This window comes from Oncorhynchus masou, chromosome 29, assembly GCF_036934945.1.
Source record: "Oncorhynchus masou masou isolate Uvic2021 chromosome 29, UVic_Omas_1.1, whole genome shotgun sequence".
Taxonomy (NCBI): Eukaryota; Metazoa; Chordata; class Actinopteri; order Salmoniformes; family Salmonidae; genus Oncorhynchus; species Oncorhynchus masou.
In genome coordinates, this window is record NC_088240.1 from 16,655,654 (window position 1) to 16,674,391 (window position 18,738).

General features: G+C 47.8%; 1 protein-coding gene across 1 annotated transcript in view; it reads right to left on the reverse strand.

The window, feature by feature from the left end:
* Positions 1–18,738, reverse strand: part of LOC135519083 (collagen alpha-2(IV) chain-like) — a 139,488-nt gene that overhangs the window by 73,184 nt on the left and 47,566 nt on the right. The window contains exon 4 of the mRNA XM_064944141.1: positions 1,974–2,054. Coding sequence (XP_064800213.1) covers positions 1,974–2,054 — 81 coding nt within the window. The remainder of the gene's footprint in view (positions 1–1,973; positions 2,055–18,738) is intronic.

Sequence of the window (18,738 nt, forward strand, 5' to 3'; positions counted from 1 at the left end):
CTAATTCTGACGTGAGATTGAGGGCTAATTAGTTCAAATAACACGTTTGAAAGTGTTAAAGATTGGACTACAGAGTTTCCAGAGTTCAGAGTTCCCCATTTAACTCTATAAGTGTGAAATGTACACTATTTTCAGTGAACATACAGTATGAGTCCTACTGTACTAGTGTTAAAATAACACTTTTGAAAGTGTTAATATTGTACTATGTTGCGGTGTTCCCCATTTAACTATTAAAGTGTTCTTAGGAACTTGATTGTGGTGTTTGCAACACCTACAGTGTAATATATTACACTTAATTTTGAGTAAACTGGACTCACTTTGATTCGTGGTGACACTGTTTCACTTTCTCAGTGTAAGAAATTAACACCTTTAGTGTAACAGTAAATCATTTTGGGTGTTGTTTTCACAGTATATGGTTTAAAGCCTAATTTGCATATTTCTTGTCATGTTGAGTAAATTGTAGAGTTAACACCCATGACTGTATGTCTTTGTGACAGAGACAGGGTTGTAGAATTATTTCCTACAGGTGACATCAGGCTTGCAAAGTCATGTGTAATTCCAGACTTTGTTAGGATATCCAACAGTTGGAGTTTTTATTCACGCGCAACCTACATTCAGAAGTGATACGAGGGTTAACAAACTTAATTTAAGTGACAACACCCACCACCATGACTATATCCCTGCTCACTAACTGGTTCCTCTTACAGATCCTTGCTGGTTCATTGTGCAGCCCCCCCTCCCCCCTGGCTCATTAGCTCATTATCAACCTGATAATCTCTCTCTCCCTCTCTCCTTCCCCACTCTCCTCCTCTCTCCTTCCCCACTCTCCTCCTCTCTCCTTCCCCTCTCTCATCCTCTCTCCTTCCCCTCTCTCCTCCTCTCTCCTCCCCCACTCTCCTCCTCTCTCCTTCCCCACTCTCCTCTCTCCTTCCCCTCTCTCCTCCTCTCTCCTTCCCCACTCTCCTTCCCGTCTCTCCTCCACTCTCCTTCCCCACTCTCCTTACCCTCTCTCCTTCCCCACTCTCCTCCTCTCTCCTTCCCCACTCTCCTTACCCTCTCTCCCGCTCTCTCCTTCCCCACTCTCCTCCTCTCTCCTTCCCCTCTCTCCTCCTCTCTCCTTCCCGTCTCTCCTCCACTCTCCTTCCCCACTCTCCGTACCCTCTCTCCTTCCTCTCTCCTCCTCTCTCCTCCTCTCTCCTTCCCCACTCTCCTTCCCCTCTCTCCCGCTCTCTCCTTCCCCACTCTCCTCCTCTCTCCTTCCCCTCTCTTCCCTTCTCCTTCCAAACTCTCCATCTCTCTCCTTCCCAACTCTCCCCGTCTCTCATTCCAAACTCTCCATCTCTCTCCTTCCCAACTCTCCCCGTCTCTCCTTCCAAACTCTCCATCTCTCTCCTTCCCAACTCTCCCCGTCTCTCCTCTCTCCTCTCACCTCTCCTCCCTTTTACTAATAGGGTCCTGACCCTGTTAACAGCATGTGTGATAAGAGGATAAATATGTGAGACAAAGGGGTTGGGAAACAGCCCATTGGTAGATATACTGGGAGTCACTGTAATAGATCTGAATTCAAATGATCCGTATTTGATGAAGGTCTGGTTGTGTGTCGCTTCAAGTAGTCTTTCTATTATTGTTGCATTGTTATGGTGCTTTCACACCTCCTCTATAGTCAATAGAAATACTTCATTTAGAGGTGTAGAGCACAGGAGGCTGGTGAGGGGAGGATGGCTCATAATAATGGCTGGAATGGAGTGAATAGAACTGATCAAACACATGGAAACCATGTGTTTGATGTGTTCGATACCAGTCCATGTATTCGGTTCCAGACATTATTATGAGCCCCTCCTCCCCAATGAAGGTACCACCAGGCACCTGTGGTATAGAGTTATGGAGGGTTGACTAGAGATGGACATAGAGCTGGGGACACATAGTGTTGTGTAGGGGTTAGACAGCAGAACAATGGACAGAATAGGACTTACTCTGGCACCTTTCTCAGGGAAGCATTGACACCCTCCGCTGCAGTCTCTCCCTCCACATGGCCCACTGTGCTTCTTTCCACCCTGGAGAACACATCACAGAGAACTGGGTTAGAGACAACAAAACAATATCATGGGAATTCACTACATGCATGGATAAACAGTAATAACCCACAGACATACTGTAATATGTTCATGTGTAGCTTACAGGTGGCACATGGGATATGCATGTGTATAGTTGAACACGCATGTAGCTTAATTATACACAGTAGCCTATATACTCAGGATCTGCCGTGCTGTGAATATAATATGTACATAACAGACCGCGTGTCTATAGCAGTTGTACATGACTGTGGGGTCATTGCATGACTGAGTGTGATAGTTCGGGTACTGTCTGAGGATATGATCTGTATGGTGGTCTGTGTGCTAAATGGTTGTTCCAATGTGGTTCGTCTGACTCATTTCAGCCATTAACACCCCTGGACATCCAGACAGACTGACCAGACAGACAGACTGGACAGACAGACTGGACAGACAGACAGACTGGAGAGACAGACAGACTGGACAGACAGACAGACTGGACAGACAGACACACTGGACATCCAGACAGACTGGACAGACAGACAGACTGGAGAGACAGACAGACAGACTGGACAGACAGACAGACTGGACATCCAGACAGACAGACAGACTGGTCAGACTGGAGAGACAGACAGACAGACTGGACAGGCAGACAGACTGGACAGACAGACAGACTGGACAGACAGACAGACTGGACAGACATACAGACTGGACAGACAGACAGACAGATAGACTGGACAGACAGACTGGAGAGACAGACAGACAGACTGGAGAGACAGACAGACAGACTGGACAGACAGAAAGACAGACTGGACAGACAGACAGACAGACAGACAGACAGACAGACAGACAGACTGGACAGACAGACAGACAGACAGACTGGACAGACAGACAGCACATGTTCCTTTTATATGAAACCCTCCCATTCATCAGCGCAGTAAACTGACATCCTTAATCTGACAGTGAGAATGAGCCTGTGAACAATCCCCCCAGACTCCCCACAGAGATGTTAGGCTGCATACCGGTGCTACTACCATGAGGCAGTCTGTACAGGACTGGACACAAACATGAAACGACCATGACCACAGTTCAGTGTGGACAAGACAAGACATTATCAAAGACAGAAGTCCAATAACCTATGGTGGTTACTAACTGGGGGGTTGGGACCCATTGTTGGGTTGTGGACAGTTCCGCTATGGTTGTGACTAAAGACTGGGTTGTGGTCTGAGACATGGTTCTATTTACTTGGTGGGTCACACGGAAACATTTCCAGGCTGGAAGTGGGGCACTATTGAAAAATGTCTGGAACCTCTACCCCAGGCTTCCCATGGAGATCCTTGGCTGCATACCAACAGGAACACAACACACTCTGTAACATGTAGCATGGACATTGGACAAATCGTCAGATCCCCAGAGGCCACTGTGGTCACTAAGGCACAAAACACTACTACCTCTATAAGGCCATACATGAATGCAAATTACTTATTTACACTTTGAGATTATTCTTGTATAATAAAAGGTGCTTTACAAAAGTAATACATTATTATTATTATTACTTTTATTATTATTTGACCTAAAGGATATATTTGCATGCTTAATGTTCTACAAGAGTTTCCACAGCTGAGCCTGACAGTGAACAGCAATGAAAGGAAAGCCAACACTCCCTGGAAAACCTGCCCAAACTGTTTCCCTATCAGAGAATTGAATGCATTGAACGAGCGACTCAGCCTATATATCTGAGACTGTCAGTCTATAGGTGACATGCAAGGAGTCTCCAAGGCTGGTTTATCTTATGACTGTGTGGACTGTGTCCTCTTAACTCCCCATATACACAGTCATACCAGCGCCTGCTTAGACAGCATTTGCCAAACCCGATCCCCCAACCCCCCACCCCTCCCCCGCCCGCAGAAAACTCCCAAAATGTTCCAACCGGTTACTTTATGTTCTCAGCGTGACAAAGTGGCAGATTAGGAATCATAGAAATTCTCCCTTCTTATATAACGTGTTGGGCGCAGATCTGCCAAAGAGCACATTGAGACCCTCCCCGGGTTCACAAAGAGCACATTGAGACCCTCCCCAGGTTCACAAAGAGCACATTGAGACCCTCCCCGGGTTCACAAAGAGCACATTGAGACCCTCCCCGGGTTCACAAAGAGTCTTTCACCCTGCAGACGAGGTGCTTTCATGATCCCCTATCTTCCCCACCACAAACAACCTTCTTCCCTTCCCCTATGGAAAGCCTGGGGCTCAATTCCCTCCCGAACAGACTGTAGATCTCTGGGGATCTCTGGATCTAAAGGCGACCCATCTTTAGCAGACTGTAGATCTCTGGGGATCTCTGGATCTAAAGGCGACCCATCTTTAGCAGACTGTAGATCTCTGGGGATCTCTGGATCTAAAGGCGACCCATCTTTAGCAGACTGTAGATCTCTGGGGATCTCTGGATCTAAAGGCGACCCATCTTTAGCAGACTGTAGATCTCTGGGGATCTCTGGATCTAAAGGCGACCCATCTTTAGCAGACTGCAGATCTCTGGGGATCTCTGGATCTAAAGGCGACCCATCTTTAGCAGACTGTAGATCTCTGGGGATCTCTGGATCTAAAGGCGACCCATCTTTAGCAGACTGTAGATCTCTGGGGATCTCTGGATCTAAAGGCGACCCATCTTTAGCAGACTGCAGATCTCTGGGGATCTCTGGATCTAAAGGCGACCCATCTTTAGCAGACTGTATATATCTCTGGGGATCTCTGGATCTAAAGGCGACCCATCTTTAGCAGACTGTAGATCTTCAGTACAGGCATGCAGTGGGAGGGGCAGCCCAGACTGACTGACTGCTGAAGGGTATAGTGAAGACTTGACTTGAGACAGTCTCATTCAAGTCTAAATTGCACTTCCTTTTGACATCATAATAACCTAAAGTAGCTTCCACTACTTTGTCCGCTTTTCCTCAATCTGCATTGACATTACAGAACTGGACAGGTGAAAGAGAATCTGGTAGTCAACAGGCGTCCTCCATATTGCTTCCACACAGCATGTGTTCTAGCACTGTAAAGGAGAGCATAAGGAGAGGAAGCAATGTCAGACTATTGTACCCCTGCTGAGGTGTGACATCACAGAGGCATCGACTGGACAGTGGACTGGAAACCCCACCAGCTACACAATAGGACACATCACCTCTGGACAGACACAGAACAAATATGCTCCCCTCCAAAAAAGGACAAAAACACGACATGTGGCTAGGTGGAATCCATTTGTTTTTGCAGTTTGGCGCCTAAAATAATTGATGACTATTTCAGCTGAAGACAATGGTATTGTGTTACAGTATATCCTGCCCCCACCCACCACCATCACAACAACCTGCTCTTTCCAACATTACCTCTTCCAGGTCTGCTACACTAATCACCTTAACATCCATTATCACATAGAGAGCCTGAGGCTTCTCAAGGAGAGGCCAGGGGTTTCATTGGTGGAGAATAGGGATTGAGGTCTGCTTAACTGGCTTATAACATGGTCCTGTCCATGAGGTCAATGGTTAGTTGATTGCTCGTGTTAGTTACATTTTCAGAACTATTCACATCATCTGAAGAAACATAACCCTGGTCTGTTGTTTTTCCTATTTGGAGACATGCTACAGGGTTAACCAGAGGTCAAAGGTCGACTGAATGAATGAGTTCACGAGAACCAAGTCAAGGTGTTAACATACATGGCAGAGGTATTTCATTTTCTCTCCATTCGATCTCTCTACCCACACTTCCCCGCTCCTGGTCCTGTGGGGAGTACGGAGTGTGGAGGCTTTTGTCCCAGCCCAAAATTAACACTCTTGACTCAGCTATTTAATGGCATGCTTAAGGATAAGTTGATTGGGTTGGGACCAAAGCCAGCACACACTGTGCTGTCCAGAAACAGGTATGTAGGACAATGCTCTAGGCGGTCCCAGACACAAATCCAGACACCCTTCTAGAATGTTCTCTCTGAACAGTTGATCACACCAGACCAGACCACCCACAGCCCAACACCACAGCTAAGGCTTTTGGCTCAGCGACAAGCATCTGATATATTAACATTTATCCTACTCCTACAGCATTCAAAGCCGTTGGGCCAGAGGACCCCGTCGGGGGTCTCAACAGTGTCATGGTCAACACTGGGACTGTAACGAGCACGCTGAGAGTTGGGAAGCAAGTTCAGGGAGTGAGTGTTTTAATAAATAAAGGCGACAATGACCACGGACCACAAACAACACACCGACATGGAAACAGAGTCAATAACACCTGAGGAAAGAACCAAGGGGAGTGACAGATATGGGGAAGGTAATCAAGGAGGTGATGGGAGTCCAGGTGAGTGTCATGAGGTGCAGGTGCGCGAGACGATGGTGACAGGTGTGCGGGATAATCAGCAGCCTGATGACCCAGAGGCCGGAGAGGGAGTATACGTGACAGGAACCAGGCTCAACACCTCAGCACAGTGTTAAGGACAGCCAGGGTGACAGACAGAGGAGAGCTACAGAAACTGCCTCCTCTAAAATGCTAATCTGTTAGACTCTATGTCTGTGGAGTGTATAAGAGAACACTGCAGACCTCCAATGTTAACGCAGAGTAACTTGCATGTAAATATTCACATGATGAATTGAGATGTATGTTAAATACTTCCCTGATCTAAATGCATTGGACAGTCTGGGACTGCTATAGTGAAAGGCTGAGCTATAGTTTCAGTGCATACACTGTATGTTTCTAGGAAACCCAACATGACAAGCACCACATAGACTCCAATAAACCAGACTATAATCTTTTCCTGTTTGAAACAGCACTTTTCTAGTTTCCTCTGTGACCGTCCAATGTTAATTATCTATCACGTGTCGTGCTCAGAGCAAGCTAGACTTTGTGGTCCATCAGACCCTTTGTGGTCACAACCATCTACTCTCCGTGGGCTGTCTGATCAGAAAACATGCATGCACACTCAAATTGAAACCACGTGAATTGCAGGTTTGTGGCACTTAAATCCAGAACTGTAGTGGACTATGTTTTGCCCGTGCGATATCTAATTGTCTAAAGAACATGACCACAACAAAAGAGCAAAAGAAAAGAAAATGAAAAACTTTCCCACATTTCTGAATCCAGAATATTCCAGACAGCGTTGACAACAATGATAAACAAACAGACAGACGTAAAGGGGATCTAACCAATGATGAAAAAGAGTGTCTGGGGCGGCAGGTAGCCTAGTGGTTAGAGTGTTGGACTAGTAAATGAAAGGTTGCTAGATCAAATACCTGATCTGACAAGGTACAAATCTGTCATTCTGCCCCTGAACAGGCAGTTAACCCACGGTTCCTAGACCGTCGTTGTAAATAAGAATTTGTTCTTAACTGACTTGCTTGTTCAATAAAGGTTAAATAAAAATAAAAAATAAATAAATAGACACACATTGTTCCCAAACTGTAACATATTTTTTGGGGGGACATGCATACGACTTCTTGGATGTAAACATGTCTAGTGGTGGAGAGGACGCCCATCGTAACTCACCCAGATAAGCGTTAAGAGCAGCTTCATTGGAGGAACTGACAAAGTTAACGGCTTTGTTTCCTGTAAAGTCTAACTTCCCCTGAGACCGGCACCAATGATCTCTTCCCATTAAAGTGTAACACATGATGATTTACTGTGGCTCTAAGCTATCTCTTACCAAGCACTAGTGTTCTCATGAAGAGATGTGAGCTAAAGTCTACTTTAACAGGAAACACTGTACCAAAGAGTGGGAGAGAGATCAGGAGGAAATGATCTTAGTTTATCCAGGTCTCATACTGCATCTTCCCCCAGGTCAAAGTATTATTCACTTCTTTCTTCATTATTACTGTGACATTTTGAAGTATTGCAGCTAAGCTACCCCTGGTAAGCATACTGCAAACCCTTCCAGGAGAGAAGCATACTGCTTGGGGACTGTGGTTAGTGTATCTGTCTTGGGACCAGACGATTGCTGACTCACCACCAAGAGAGAACTCCCTAGCCCAGAATGGAGACCCCTCTGTCTGTGTACATCCCGTTCTATTTCTACATGTTTACTCACTAAGGATTGCACAACCCCCACAGACCCCCAGAGCATATGTCCCTGCCTTGTTCCAGTGGGGAGACTGAGACAGCCTGTTCACATCAGGACACTGATGACAGTAATGACAGAGTTCGAGCTAGCAGACATCTGCTGCCTAGGAAATAAACAGCAACATGATAACATAATGCCCCTTATCCCCATGACAACATCATTCCGCCTCAATGAAAGGTTAGAGAGGTTACGGCTGTTTAAGTGTCTGACAGTCTGTTTCTGTTTTTCTTGAATGAAATGAGAGACTTCAGTGAGGTGGTGTGTGTGTGTGTGTGTGTGTGTATATGTGTGTGTGTGTGTCTATCTGTCTATAGGTGGTCTCAGTGGGCGGTTACTGTAAGATGAATGTCTATCTTAATGAAGAAGGCTGTGAGTTAGTAGAATGCTGCCTCCCTCGTCTTTATGACTACACTCCCTAACCCATTCATCAACTCCTATAGAATGTCCCACTGTGTAGATAACACCCGCAAACACATGCACACACCCGCACGCACACACCCGCGGACACACACACACGCACGCACACACGCACGCACGCACACACCCGAGCACATACACACACACACCTTGTCTATCACTACATTATTAATACCATTAGTGCAGGCTGAGAAATCCCTCCCTTTTTATTTGTATTGATTTATTTCACCTTTATTTAACCAGGTAGGACAGTTGAGAACACCTTTATTTAACCAGGTAGGACAGTTGAGAACACCTTTATTTAACCAGGTAGGACAGTTGAGAACACCTTTATTTAACCAGGTAGGACAGTTGAGAACAAGTTCTCATTTACAACTGCGACCTGGCCAAGATAAAGCAAAGCAGTTCGACACACAACAACACAGAGTTACACATGGAATAAACAAACATACAATCAATAATACAGTAGTAATATATATATATATACAGCATGTACAAATGAGGTAGGATAAGAGAGGTAAGGCAATAAATAGGCCATGGTGGCAAAGCAATTACAATATAGCAATTAAACAATGGAGTGGTAGGATGTGCAGAAGATGAATGTGCAAGTTGAGACACTGGGGTGCAAAGGAGCAAGATAAATAAATAAATACAGTATTGGGATGAGGTAGATTGGATTTACAGATGAGCTATGTACAGGTGCAGTGATCCCTTAAGGCAGATGCACTGTACATAGCCTCAGAGGTGTCATGCCCATAGGAGGCACAGGAGCACAGTGACCCCTCAGATTAGTCCTTCAAAACAAAAGTAGGCTCCCAATCTCCCAATCTCATAACTGGCTACCAGGAAGCCATTTCAGGCCGTCAATCAAGTTAGAGTAGCTAGCCTGTCTAACTATCTTAGCTGGTCTGTCTAACTATCTTAGCTAGCCTGTCTAACTATCTTAGCTGGCCTGTCTAACTATCTTAGCTGGCCTGTCTAACTATCTTGGCTGGCCTGTCTAACTATCTTAGCTGGCCTGTCTCACTATCTATGCTGGCCTGTCTAACTATCTTAGCTGGCTTGTCTAACTATCTATGCTGGCCTGTCTAACTATCTTAGCTGGCCTGTCTAACTATCTTAGCTGGCCTGTCTAACTATCTTAGCTGGCCTGTCAAACTATCTTAGCTGGCCTGTCAAACTATCTTAGCTGGCCTGTCTAACTATCTTAGCTGGCCTGTCTAACTATCTTAGCTAGTCTGTCTAACTATCTTAGCTAGCCTGTCTAACTATCTTAGCTGGCTTGTCTAACTATCTTAGCTAGCCTGTCTAACTATCTTAGCTGGCCTGTCTAACTATCTTAGCTGGCCTGTCTAACTATCTTAGCTGGCCTGTCTAACTATCTTAGCTAGCCTGTCTAACTATCTTAGCTAGCCAGTCAAACTATCTTAGCTGGCATGCATAGTACTCATACTTTGTGGCCCCTCAGACTTTGGGGTGCATGACGCCCCTGCATTGTCTTGCTGTATTGTCACTGATCTGGTGTTGCTGTTTTGAATGTTTGACTGGCCGACCTCTACACGCAGTGAAACTTGTGTTATGTTGATGTTGTTAAAGTACTATTAAAGTAATGTGTTTGTCATTGTGGTGTGTCTGGTGTCTTAAAATGCAGCAAGTGTGACTTAACTGAAGTACCACATTTTACTCAGTCATAACAAACCAACACTGTTGTTGGTTAGTGTGGTCAACCTGTGGTCAATCTGTCTCACAGTAGTTGTGGTTCACCTGACAAACATAACCACATCCCACCATGTCCACTGTGTCAGCCCAGCCAGGGTAAACACACATGGCCACAGAGCCAAAGCCAGATCCAGAACCAGACAGAACCAGACCAGGACAGGACGACTACAGATGATACCAGACAAACTGAAAAGTACTTAACCTGAAATACAAGCCTGTGCTTAGGACCTTACGTATCTAGTGGACAGTATTCTAGGATTGGACCTGGGTACAATGACGAGATGATGGGTTGGTTGTAGGGAACGTTTGGGAGTTCCAACCCCCAGTGAGCAACACATTCCACTGCACAGCCCACGCTGCCCCAAAGCATCATGGGAGGATTTAGCACACTTCAGAGAAAACCAGACCTCTGTCCCCCAATGACAAGGGCTTCAGGAAGACCAATGAGGACACAACTCTTTCAAAAAGGACACACACATGTCTCTGGCCTATACCCTAACCCTGCTGGCACACACCACTCTGGCCTATACCCTATCCCTCTGGCCTATTCCCTAACCCTATCCCTCTGGCCTATTCCCTAACCCTATCCCTCTGGCCTATTCCCTAACCCTATACCTCTGGCCTATTCCCTAACCCTATCCCTCTGGCCTATTCCCTAACCCTATCCCTCTGGCCTATTCCCTAACTCTATACCTCTGGACTATACCCTAACCCTATCCCTCTGGCCTATTCCCTAACTCTATACCTCTGCACTATACCCTAACCCTATCCCTCTGGCCTATTCCCTAACTCTATACCTCTGGACTATACCCTAACCCTCTGGCCTATTCCCTAACCCTATACCTCTAGCCTATTCCCTAACCCTATACATCTGGCCTATTCCCTAAACCCTATACCTCTGGCCTATTCCCTAACCCTATCCCTCTGGCCTATTCCCTAACCCTATCCCTCTGGCCTATTCCCTAACCCTATCCCTCTGGCCTATTCCCTAACCCTATACCTCTGGCCTATTCCCTAACCCTATCCCTCTGGCCTATTCCCTAACTCTATACCTCTGGACTATACCCTAACCCTATCCCTCTGGCCTATTCCCTAACCCTATCCCTCTGGCCTATTCCCTAACTCTATACCTCTGGACTATACCCTAACCCTATCCCTCTGGCCTATTCCCTAACTCTATCCCTCTGGCCTATTCCCTAACCCTATCCCTCTGGCCTATTCCCTAACTCTATCCCTCTGGCCTATTCCCTAACCCTATACCTCTGGCCTATTCCCTAACCCTATCCCTCTGGCCTATTCCCTAACTCTATACATCTGGCCTATTCCCTAACCCTATACCTCTGGCCTATTCCCTAACCCTATGCCTCTGGCCTATTCCCTAACCCTATACATCTGGCCTATTCCCTAACCCTATCCCTCTGGCCTATTCCCTAACCCTATCCCTCTGGCCTATTCCCTAACCCTATACCTCTGGCCTATTCCCTAACCCTATACATCTGGCCTATTCCCTAACCCTATACCTCTGGCCTATTCCCTAACCCTATCCCTCTGGCCTATTCCCTAACCCTATCCCTCTGGCTTATTCCCTAACCCTATCCCTCTGGCCTATTCCCTAACCCTATACCTCTGGACTATACCATATCCCTCTGGCTTATTCCCTTACCATATACCTCTGGACTATACCCTAACCCTATACCTCTGGTATATTCCCTAACCCTACACTTCTGGCCTATTCCCTAACCCTATACCTATGGCCTATTCCCTAACCCTATAACTCTGGCCTATTCCCTAACCCTATACATCTGGCATATTCCCTAACCCTATACCTCTGGACTATACCCTATCACTCTTGCCTATTCCCTAACCCTATACCTCTGGCCTATTCCCTAACCCTATACCTCTGGCCTATTCCCTAACCCTATACCTCTGGCCTATTCCCTAACCCTATACCTCTGGCCTATTCCCTAACCCTATCCCTCTGGCCTATTCCCTAACCCTATCCCTCTGGCCTATTCCCTAACCTTATACATCTGGCCTATTCCCTAACCCTATACCTCTGGCCTATTCCCTAACCTTATCCCTCTAACATATTCCCTAACCCTATACCTCTGGCCTATTCCCTAACCCTATACCTCTGGCCTATTCCCTATCCCTATACCTCTGGCCTATTCCCTAACCATATCCCTCTGACCTATTCCCTAACCCTATACCTCTGGCCTATTCCCTAACCCTATCCCTCTGGCCTATTCCCTAACCCTATACCTCTGGCATATTCCCTAACCCTATACCTCTGGCCTATTCCCTAACCCTATACCTCTGGACTATACCCTATCCCTCTGGCCTATTCCCTAACCCTATCCCTCTGGCCTATTCCCTAACCCTATCTCTCTGGCCTATTCCCTAACCCTATCCCTCTGGCCTATTCCCTAACCTTATACATCTGGACTATACCCTACATTTTCAGATATATGTCATATCTAATTTTGACAGAAAGTGGTTTCATTTCAAGCTCCCTAGCTGATGTTATTATTCGTATCCCAGAGCAGTTTGCTTTTCTAGTTAGAGCCTAATGTTAGCTAGCTAACATTGAACCTCGTTGGTTAGCTCCCAGAACTGTGGTATTGTTGGCACTGTGTTCATTGCTGTTTAACTAGCTAACATTAGCTGGCTGGCTTGTTAGCTAACGTTACCTGACGTTTGTGATCTTAAATGTGGTTTACCTAGCTAAGTTCATTGTTCACCTAGCTAGCTTGCTAAATGTCTTAAGCTAAAGTGTACTGTTAGCTAGCTAGCTAATGTTAGCTGGTTTGCTCTCTAGCTGACGTTATTATTCGTATCCCAGAGCCATTTGCTTTTCTAGTTAGAGCCTAATGTTAGCTAGCTAACATTGAACCTGGTTGGTTAGCTCCCAGCACTGTGTTTATTGTTGTTTAACAAGCTAACGTTAGCTGTCTGGCTCATTAGCTAACGATACGTGACGTGTGTACAACACCCGTTGAATATGACCGGTGTCAGTAAAAGTCTACAAAAAAGCATAATGAAGTTGTTGCCAGCAAAGCTGGTTAGGCTGTTTTCATGTTATCCATAGGTAAACAAATCATCGGCCAGAGAGTCAAGTGTGCGCTCCGAGAGCGAAGCGAGATGGGTGGGGCTAAAGCTAAAGCGATGCTGAGTGGGTGTAGACAAAGAAGATCTCTTCACTAGATACCAAAACATTGAAAGGCCATTTTCTCAAAAGTCAGTTTACGAGTTAATCAACTTTCAAATCAGAATTACTTTCCCATTGTTCCTCAAATGCAGTGTATGATAAACCATTGTGTAGCTGTCATGTCTTATTATGTCTGTTCCTGTCCTTTCTCTTCACTCTGTCTCTCTCTGCTGGTCTTTTTAGGTTACCTTCTCTGTCTCTCCTTCTTCAGCTGTTCTACATCTCCCCTAACTAGCTCATTCACTCTTTCCCACCTGTTCTCTCTTTCCCCTCTGATTAGGTCTCTATTTCTCTCTCTGTTCCTGCTACTTTCAGTGTCTGATTCTTGTTTGTGTTTTTCATGCCAGAAGCAAGCTGTCGTCTCGTTTGCTTCCACCTTGTCCTATCCTGTCGGAGTCTGCCTGGCAGGTGCATCCTGCACTATACTAACGTTCTTTTTGTTCCATTGACAACGTTGGAAGAGGATTTATGCCATTCCTGTTTTTCATTAAAGAACTCTGTTTTCTGTTAAAACCGCTTTTGGGTCTTCACTCAAGTACATAACAGAAGAATCAGACCAAGAATGGACCCAGCGGCTCCGGACCCTTTTCGCTCCGCCGTCGAGATCCAGGGAGCGATGCTAGGCAGACACGAGGAGGAATTGTCTGCTGCTCGACATGCCGTTGAGACCCTGGCCGTCCAAGTCTCCGACCTCACAAGACAGGTTCACCAACTCCACCTCGATCCACCGCCCACTTCCAGGGTTTCCGAGTCTCCGGAGCCCAGGATCAACAACCCGCCGTGTTACTCTGGGGAGCCCACTGAGTGCCGCTCATTCCTCACTCAGTGTGATGTGGTGTTCTCTCTCCAGCCCAACACTTACTCCAGGAGCGCAGCCCGCATCGCCTACGTCATTTCTCTCCTTACCGGACGGGCGCGTGAGTGGGGCACGGCAATCTGGGAGGCGAGGGCTGAGTGTATTAACCAGTATCAGGACTTTAAGGAGGAGATGATACGGGTTTTTGACCGTTCTGTTTTTGGGGAGGAGGCTTCCAGGGCCCTGTCTTCCCTATGTCAGGGGAATCGATCCATAACGGATTATTCTATTGAGTTTCGCACTCTCGCTGCCTCTAGTGACTGGAACGAGCCGGCTTTGCTCGCTCGTTTTCTGGAGGGTCTCCTCGTCGAGGTTAAGGATGAGATCCTCTCCCGGGAGGTTCCTTCCAGTCTGGACTCCTTAATAGCTCTCGCTATTCGCATAGAGCGACGGTTTGATCTTCGTCGCCGAGCTCGTGGAAAGGAGTTCGCGTTCTCAGTTGCTCCCCTCTCCACATCACTGCCACCTGCCGCATCACTGCCACCCTCCTCCGCCGGCTCGGATGCTGAGCCTATGCAGCTGGGGGTATCCGCATCTCGGCCAAGGAGAAGGAACGGAGAATCACCAATCGCCTCTGTCTCTACTGCGGCTCCGCTGGTCATTTTGTCACCTCATGTCCAGTAAAAGCCAGAGCTCATCAGTAAGAGGAGGGCTACTGGTGAGCGCAACTACTCAGGCCTCTCCTTCTGGATCACGCACTACCTTTCCGGTCCATCTCCGCTGGCCCGGTTCATCTGCTTCCTGCAGTGCCTTGATAGACTCTGGGGCGGAGGGCTGTTTTATGGACGAGACCTGGGCTCGGGAACATGACATTCCTCTCAGACAGTTAGGGAGCCCACGGCCTTGTTCGCTTTAGATGGTAGTTCTCTCCCCAAGATTCAGCGTGAGACGCTGCCTTTAACCCTCACTGTCTCTGGTAATCATAGCGAAACCATTTCTTTTTTAATTTTTCGTTCACCTTTTACACCTGTTGTTTTGGGTCATCCCTGGCTAGTGCGCCATAACCCTTCTATTAATTGGTCTAGTAATACTATCCTATCCTGGAATGTTTCTTGTCATGTGACCTGTTTAATGTCTGCTATCCCTCCTGTTTCCTCTGTCTCTTCTTCACAGGAGGAGCCTGGCGATTTGACAGGGGTGCCGGAGGAGTATCACGATCTGCGCACGGTGTTCAGTCGTTCCAAGGCCACTTCTCTCCCTCCACACCGGTCGTATGACTGTAGTATTGATCTCCTTCCGGGAACTACTCCCCCCCGGGGTAGATTATACTCTCTGTCGGCTCCCGAACGTAAGGCTCTCGAGGATTATTTGTCTGTTTCGCTCGACGCCGGTACCATAGTCTCCTCCTCCTCTCCCGCCGGAGCGGGGTTTTTCTTTGTTCAGAAGAAGGACGGGTCCCTGCGCCCATGCGTGGATTATCGAGGGCTGAATGACATAACAGTTAAGAATCGTTATCCGCTTCCTCTTATGTCTTCGGCCTTCGAGATCCTGCAGGGAGCCAGGTTTTTCACCAAATTGGACCTTCGTAACGCCTACCATCTCGTGCGCATCAGGGAGGGGGACGAGTGGAAGACGGCGTTTAACACTCCGTTAGGGCACTTTGAATACCGGGTTCTTCCTTTCGGCCTCGTTAACGCTCCAGCTGTCTTTCAGGCACTAGTTAACGACGTCCTGAGAGACATGCTGAACATTTTTGTTTTCGTTTACATGGACGATATCCTGATTTTTTCACCGTCTCTCTCGATTCATGTTCAGCACGTGCGACGCGTCCTCCAGCGCCTTTTGGAGAACTGTCTTTATGTGAAGGTTGAGAAGTGCACTTTTCATGCCGCCTCTGTCCCTTTTCTCGGTTCCGTTATTTCCGCTGAGGGCATTAAGATGGATCCCGCTAAGGTCCAGGCTGTCATTGATTGGCCCGTTCCTAAGTCACGCGTCGAGCTGCAGCGCTTTCTGGGCTTCGCTAATTTCTATCGTCGTTTCATCCGTAATTTCGGTCAGGTGGCAGCTCCCCTCACAGCCCTTACTTCTGTTAAGACGTGCTTTAAGTGGTCCGTTTCCGCCCAGGGAGCTTTTGATCTTCTTAAGAATCGTTTTACATCCGCACCTATTCTTGTTACACCTGACATCTCTAGTCAGTTTGTTGTTGAGGTTGACGCGTCAGAGGTGGGCGTGGGAGCCATTCTTTCTCAGCGCTCTCTCTCTGACGGCAAGGTCCATCCTTGCGCGTTTTTCTCTCATCGCTTATCGCCGTCAGAACGTAACTATGATGTTGGTAATCGCGAACTGCTCGCCATCCGCTTAGCCCTAGGCGAATGGCGACAGTGGTTGGAGGGGCGACCGTTCCTTTTGTCGTTTGGACTGACCATAGGAACCTTGAGTACATCCGTTCAGCCAAACGACTTAATGCGCGTCAGGCTCGTTGGGCTCTGTTTTTCGCTCGTTTCGAGTTTGTTATTTCTTATCGTCCGGGCTCAAAAAACACCAAGCCTGATGCTTTATCTCGTCTCTTCAGTTCTTCTGAGGTCTCCACCGACCCCGAGGGATTCTCCCTGAGGGGCGTGTTGTCGGGTTGACTGTCTGGGGAATTGAGAGGCAGGTAAAGCAAGCACTCGCTCACACTCCGTCGCCGCGAGCTTGTCCTAGGAACCTTCTGTTCGTTCCCGTTCCTACTCGTCCGGCCGTTCTTCAGTGGGCCCACTCTGCCAAGTTAGCCGGCCACCCCGGCGTTCGGGGTACGCTCGCTTCCATTCGCCAGCGTTTCTGGTGGCCCACTCGGGAACGTGACGCGCGTCGATTTGTCGCCGCTTGTTCGGTCTGCGCGCAGACTAAATCTGGGAACTCTCCTCCTGCCGGCCGTCTCAGACCGCTTCCCATTCCCTCTCGACCGTGGTCTCACATCGCTTTAGATTTTATCACCGGACTGCCTTCATCAGCGGGGAAGACAGTTATTCTTACGGTTGTCGATAGATTCTCTAAGGCGGCTCATTTCATTCCTCTCGCTAAGCTCCCTTCTGCTAAGGAGACGGCTCAGATCATTATCGAGAATGTTTTCCGAATTCATGGCCTTCCGTCTGACGTCGTTTCCGACAGTGGCCCGCAGTTCACGTCTCAATTTTGGAGGGAGTTTTGCCGTTTGATTGGGGCTTCCGTCAGTCTCTCGTCCGGCTTTCATCCCCAGTCTAACGGTCAAGCCGAACGGGCCAATCAGACTGTTGGTCGCATTTTACGCAGTCTTTCTTTTCGTAACCCTGCGTCTTGGTCAGAACAGCTCCCCTGGGCAGAGTACGCCCACAACTCGCTTCCTTCGTCTGCTACCGGTCTATCTCCTTTTCAGAGTAGCCTCGGGTACCAGCCTCCGCTGTTCTCATCTCAGCTCGCCGAGTCCTGCGTCCCCTCCGCTCAGGCTTTTGTCCAGCGTTGCGAGCGCACCTGGAAGGGGGTCAGGTCGGCACTTTGCCGTAATAGGGCGCAGACTGTGAGGGCCGCTAATAGCGTAGGACCAAGAGTCCTAGATATTGTTGCGGTCAGAGAGTATGGCTCTCCACTCAGAACCTTCCCCTTAAGACAGCTTCTCGCAAGTTGGCCCCGCGGTTCATTGGTCCGTTCCGTATTTCTCAGGTCATTAATCCTGTCGCAGTGCGACTTCTTCTCCCGCGCTATCTTCGTCGCGTTCACCCGGTCTTCCATGTCTCCTGTGTTAAGCCCGTTCTTCGCGCCCCCGCTCGTCCCTCCCCCCATCCTTGTCGAGGGCGCACCTATCTACAGGGTTCGTAAGATTTTGGACATGCGCCCTCGGGGCCGTGGTCATCAGTACCTAGTGGATTGGGAGGGGTACGGTCCTGAGGAGAGGAGTTGGGTTCCCTCTCGGGACGTGCTGGACCGTTCGCTGATCGATGATTTCCTCCGTTGCCGCCAGGTTTCCTCCTCGAGTGCGCCAGGAGGCGCTCGGTGAGTGGGGGGTACTGTCATGTCTTATTATGTCTGTTCCTGTCCTTTCTCTTCACTCTGTCTCTCTCTGCTGGTCTTTTTAGGTTACCTTCTCTGTCTCTCCTTCTTCAGCTGTTCTACATCTCCCCTAACTAGCTCATTCACTCTTTCCCACCTGTTCTCTCTTTCCCCTCTGATTAGGTCTCTATTTCTCTCTCTGTTCCTGCTACTTTCAGTGTCTGATTCTTGTTTGTGTTTTTCATGCCAGAAGCAAGCTGTCGTCTCGTTTGCTTCCACCTTGTCCTATCCTGTCGGAGTCTGCCTGGCAGGTGCATCCTGCACTATACTAACGTTCTTTTTGTTCCATTGACAACGTTGGAAGAGGATTTATGCCATTCCTGTTTTTCATTAAAGAACTCTGTTTTCTGTTAAAACCGCTTTTGGGTCTTCACTCAAGTACATAACAGTAGCT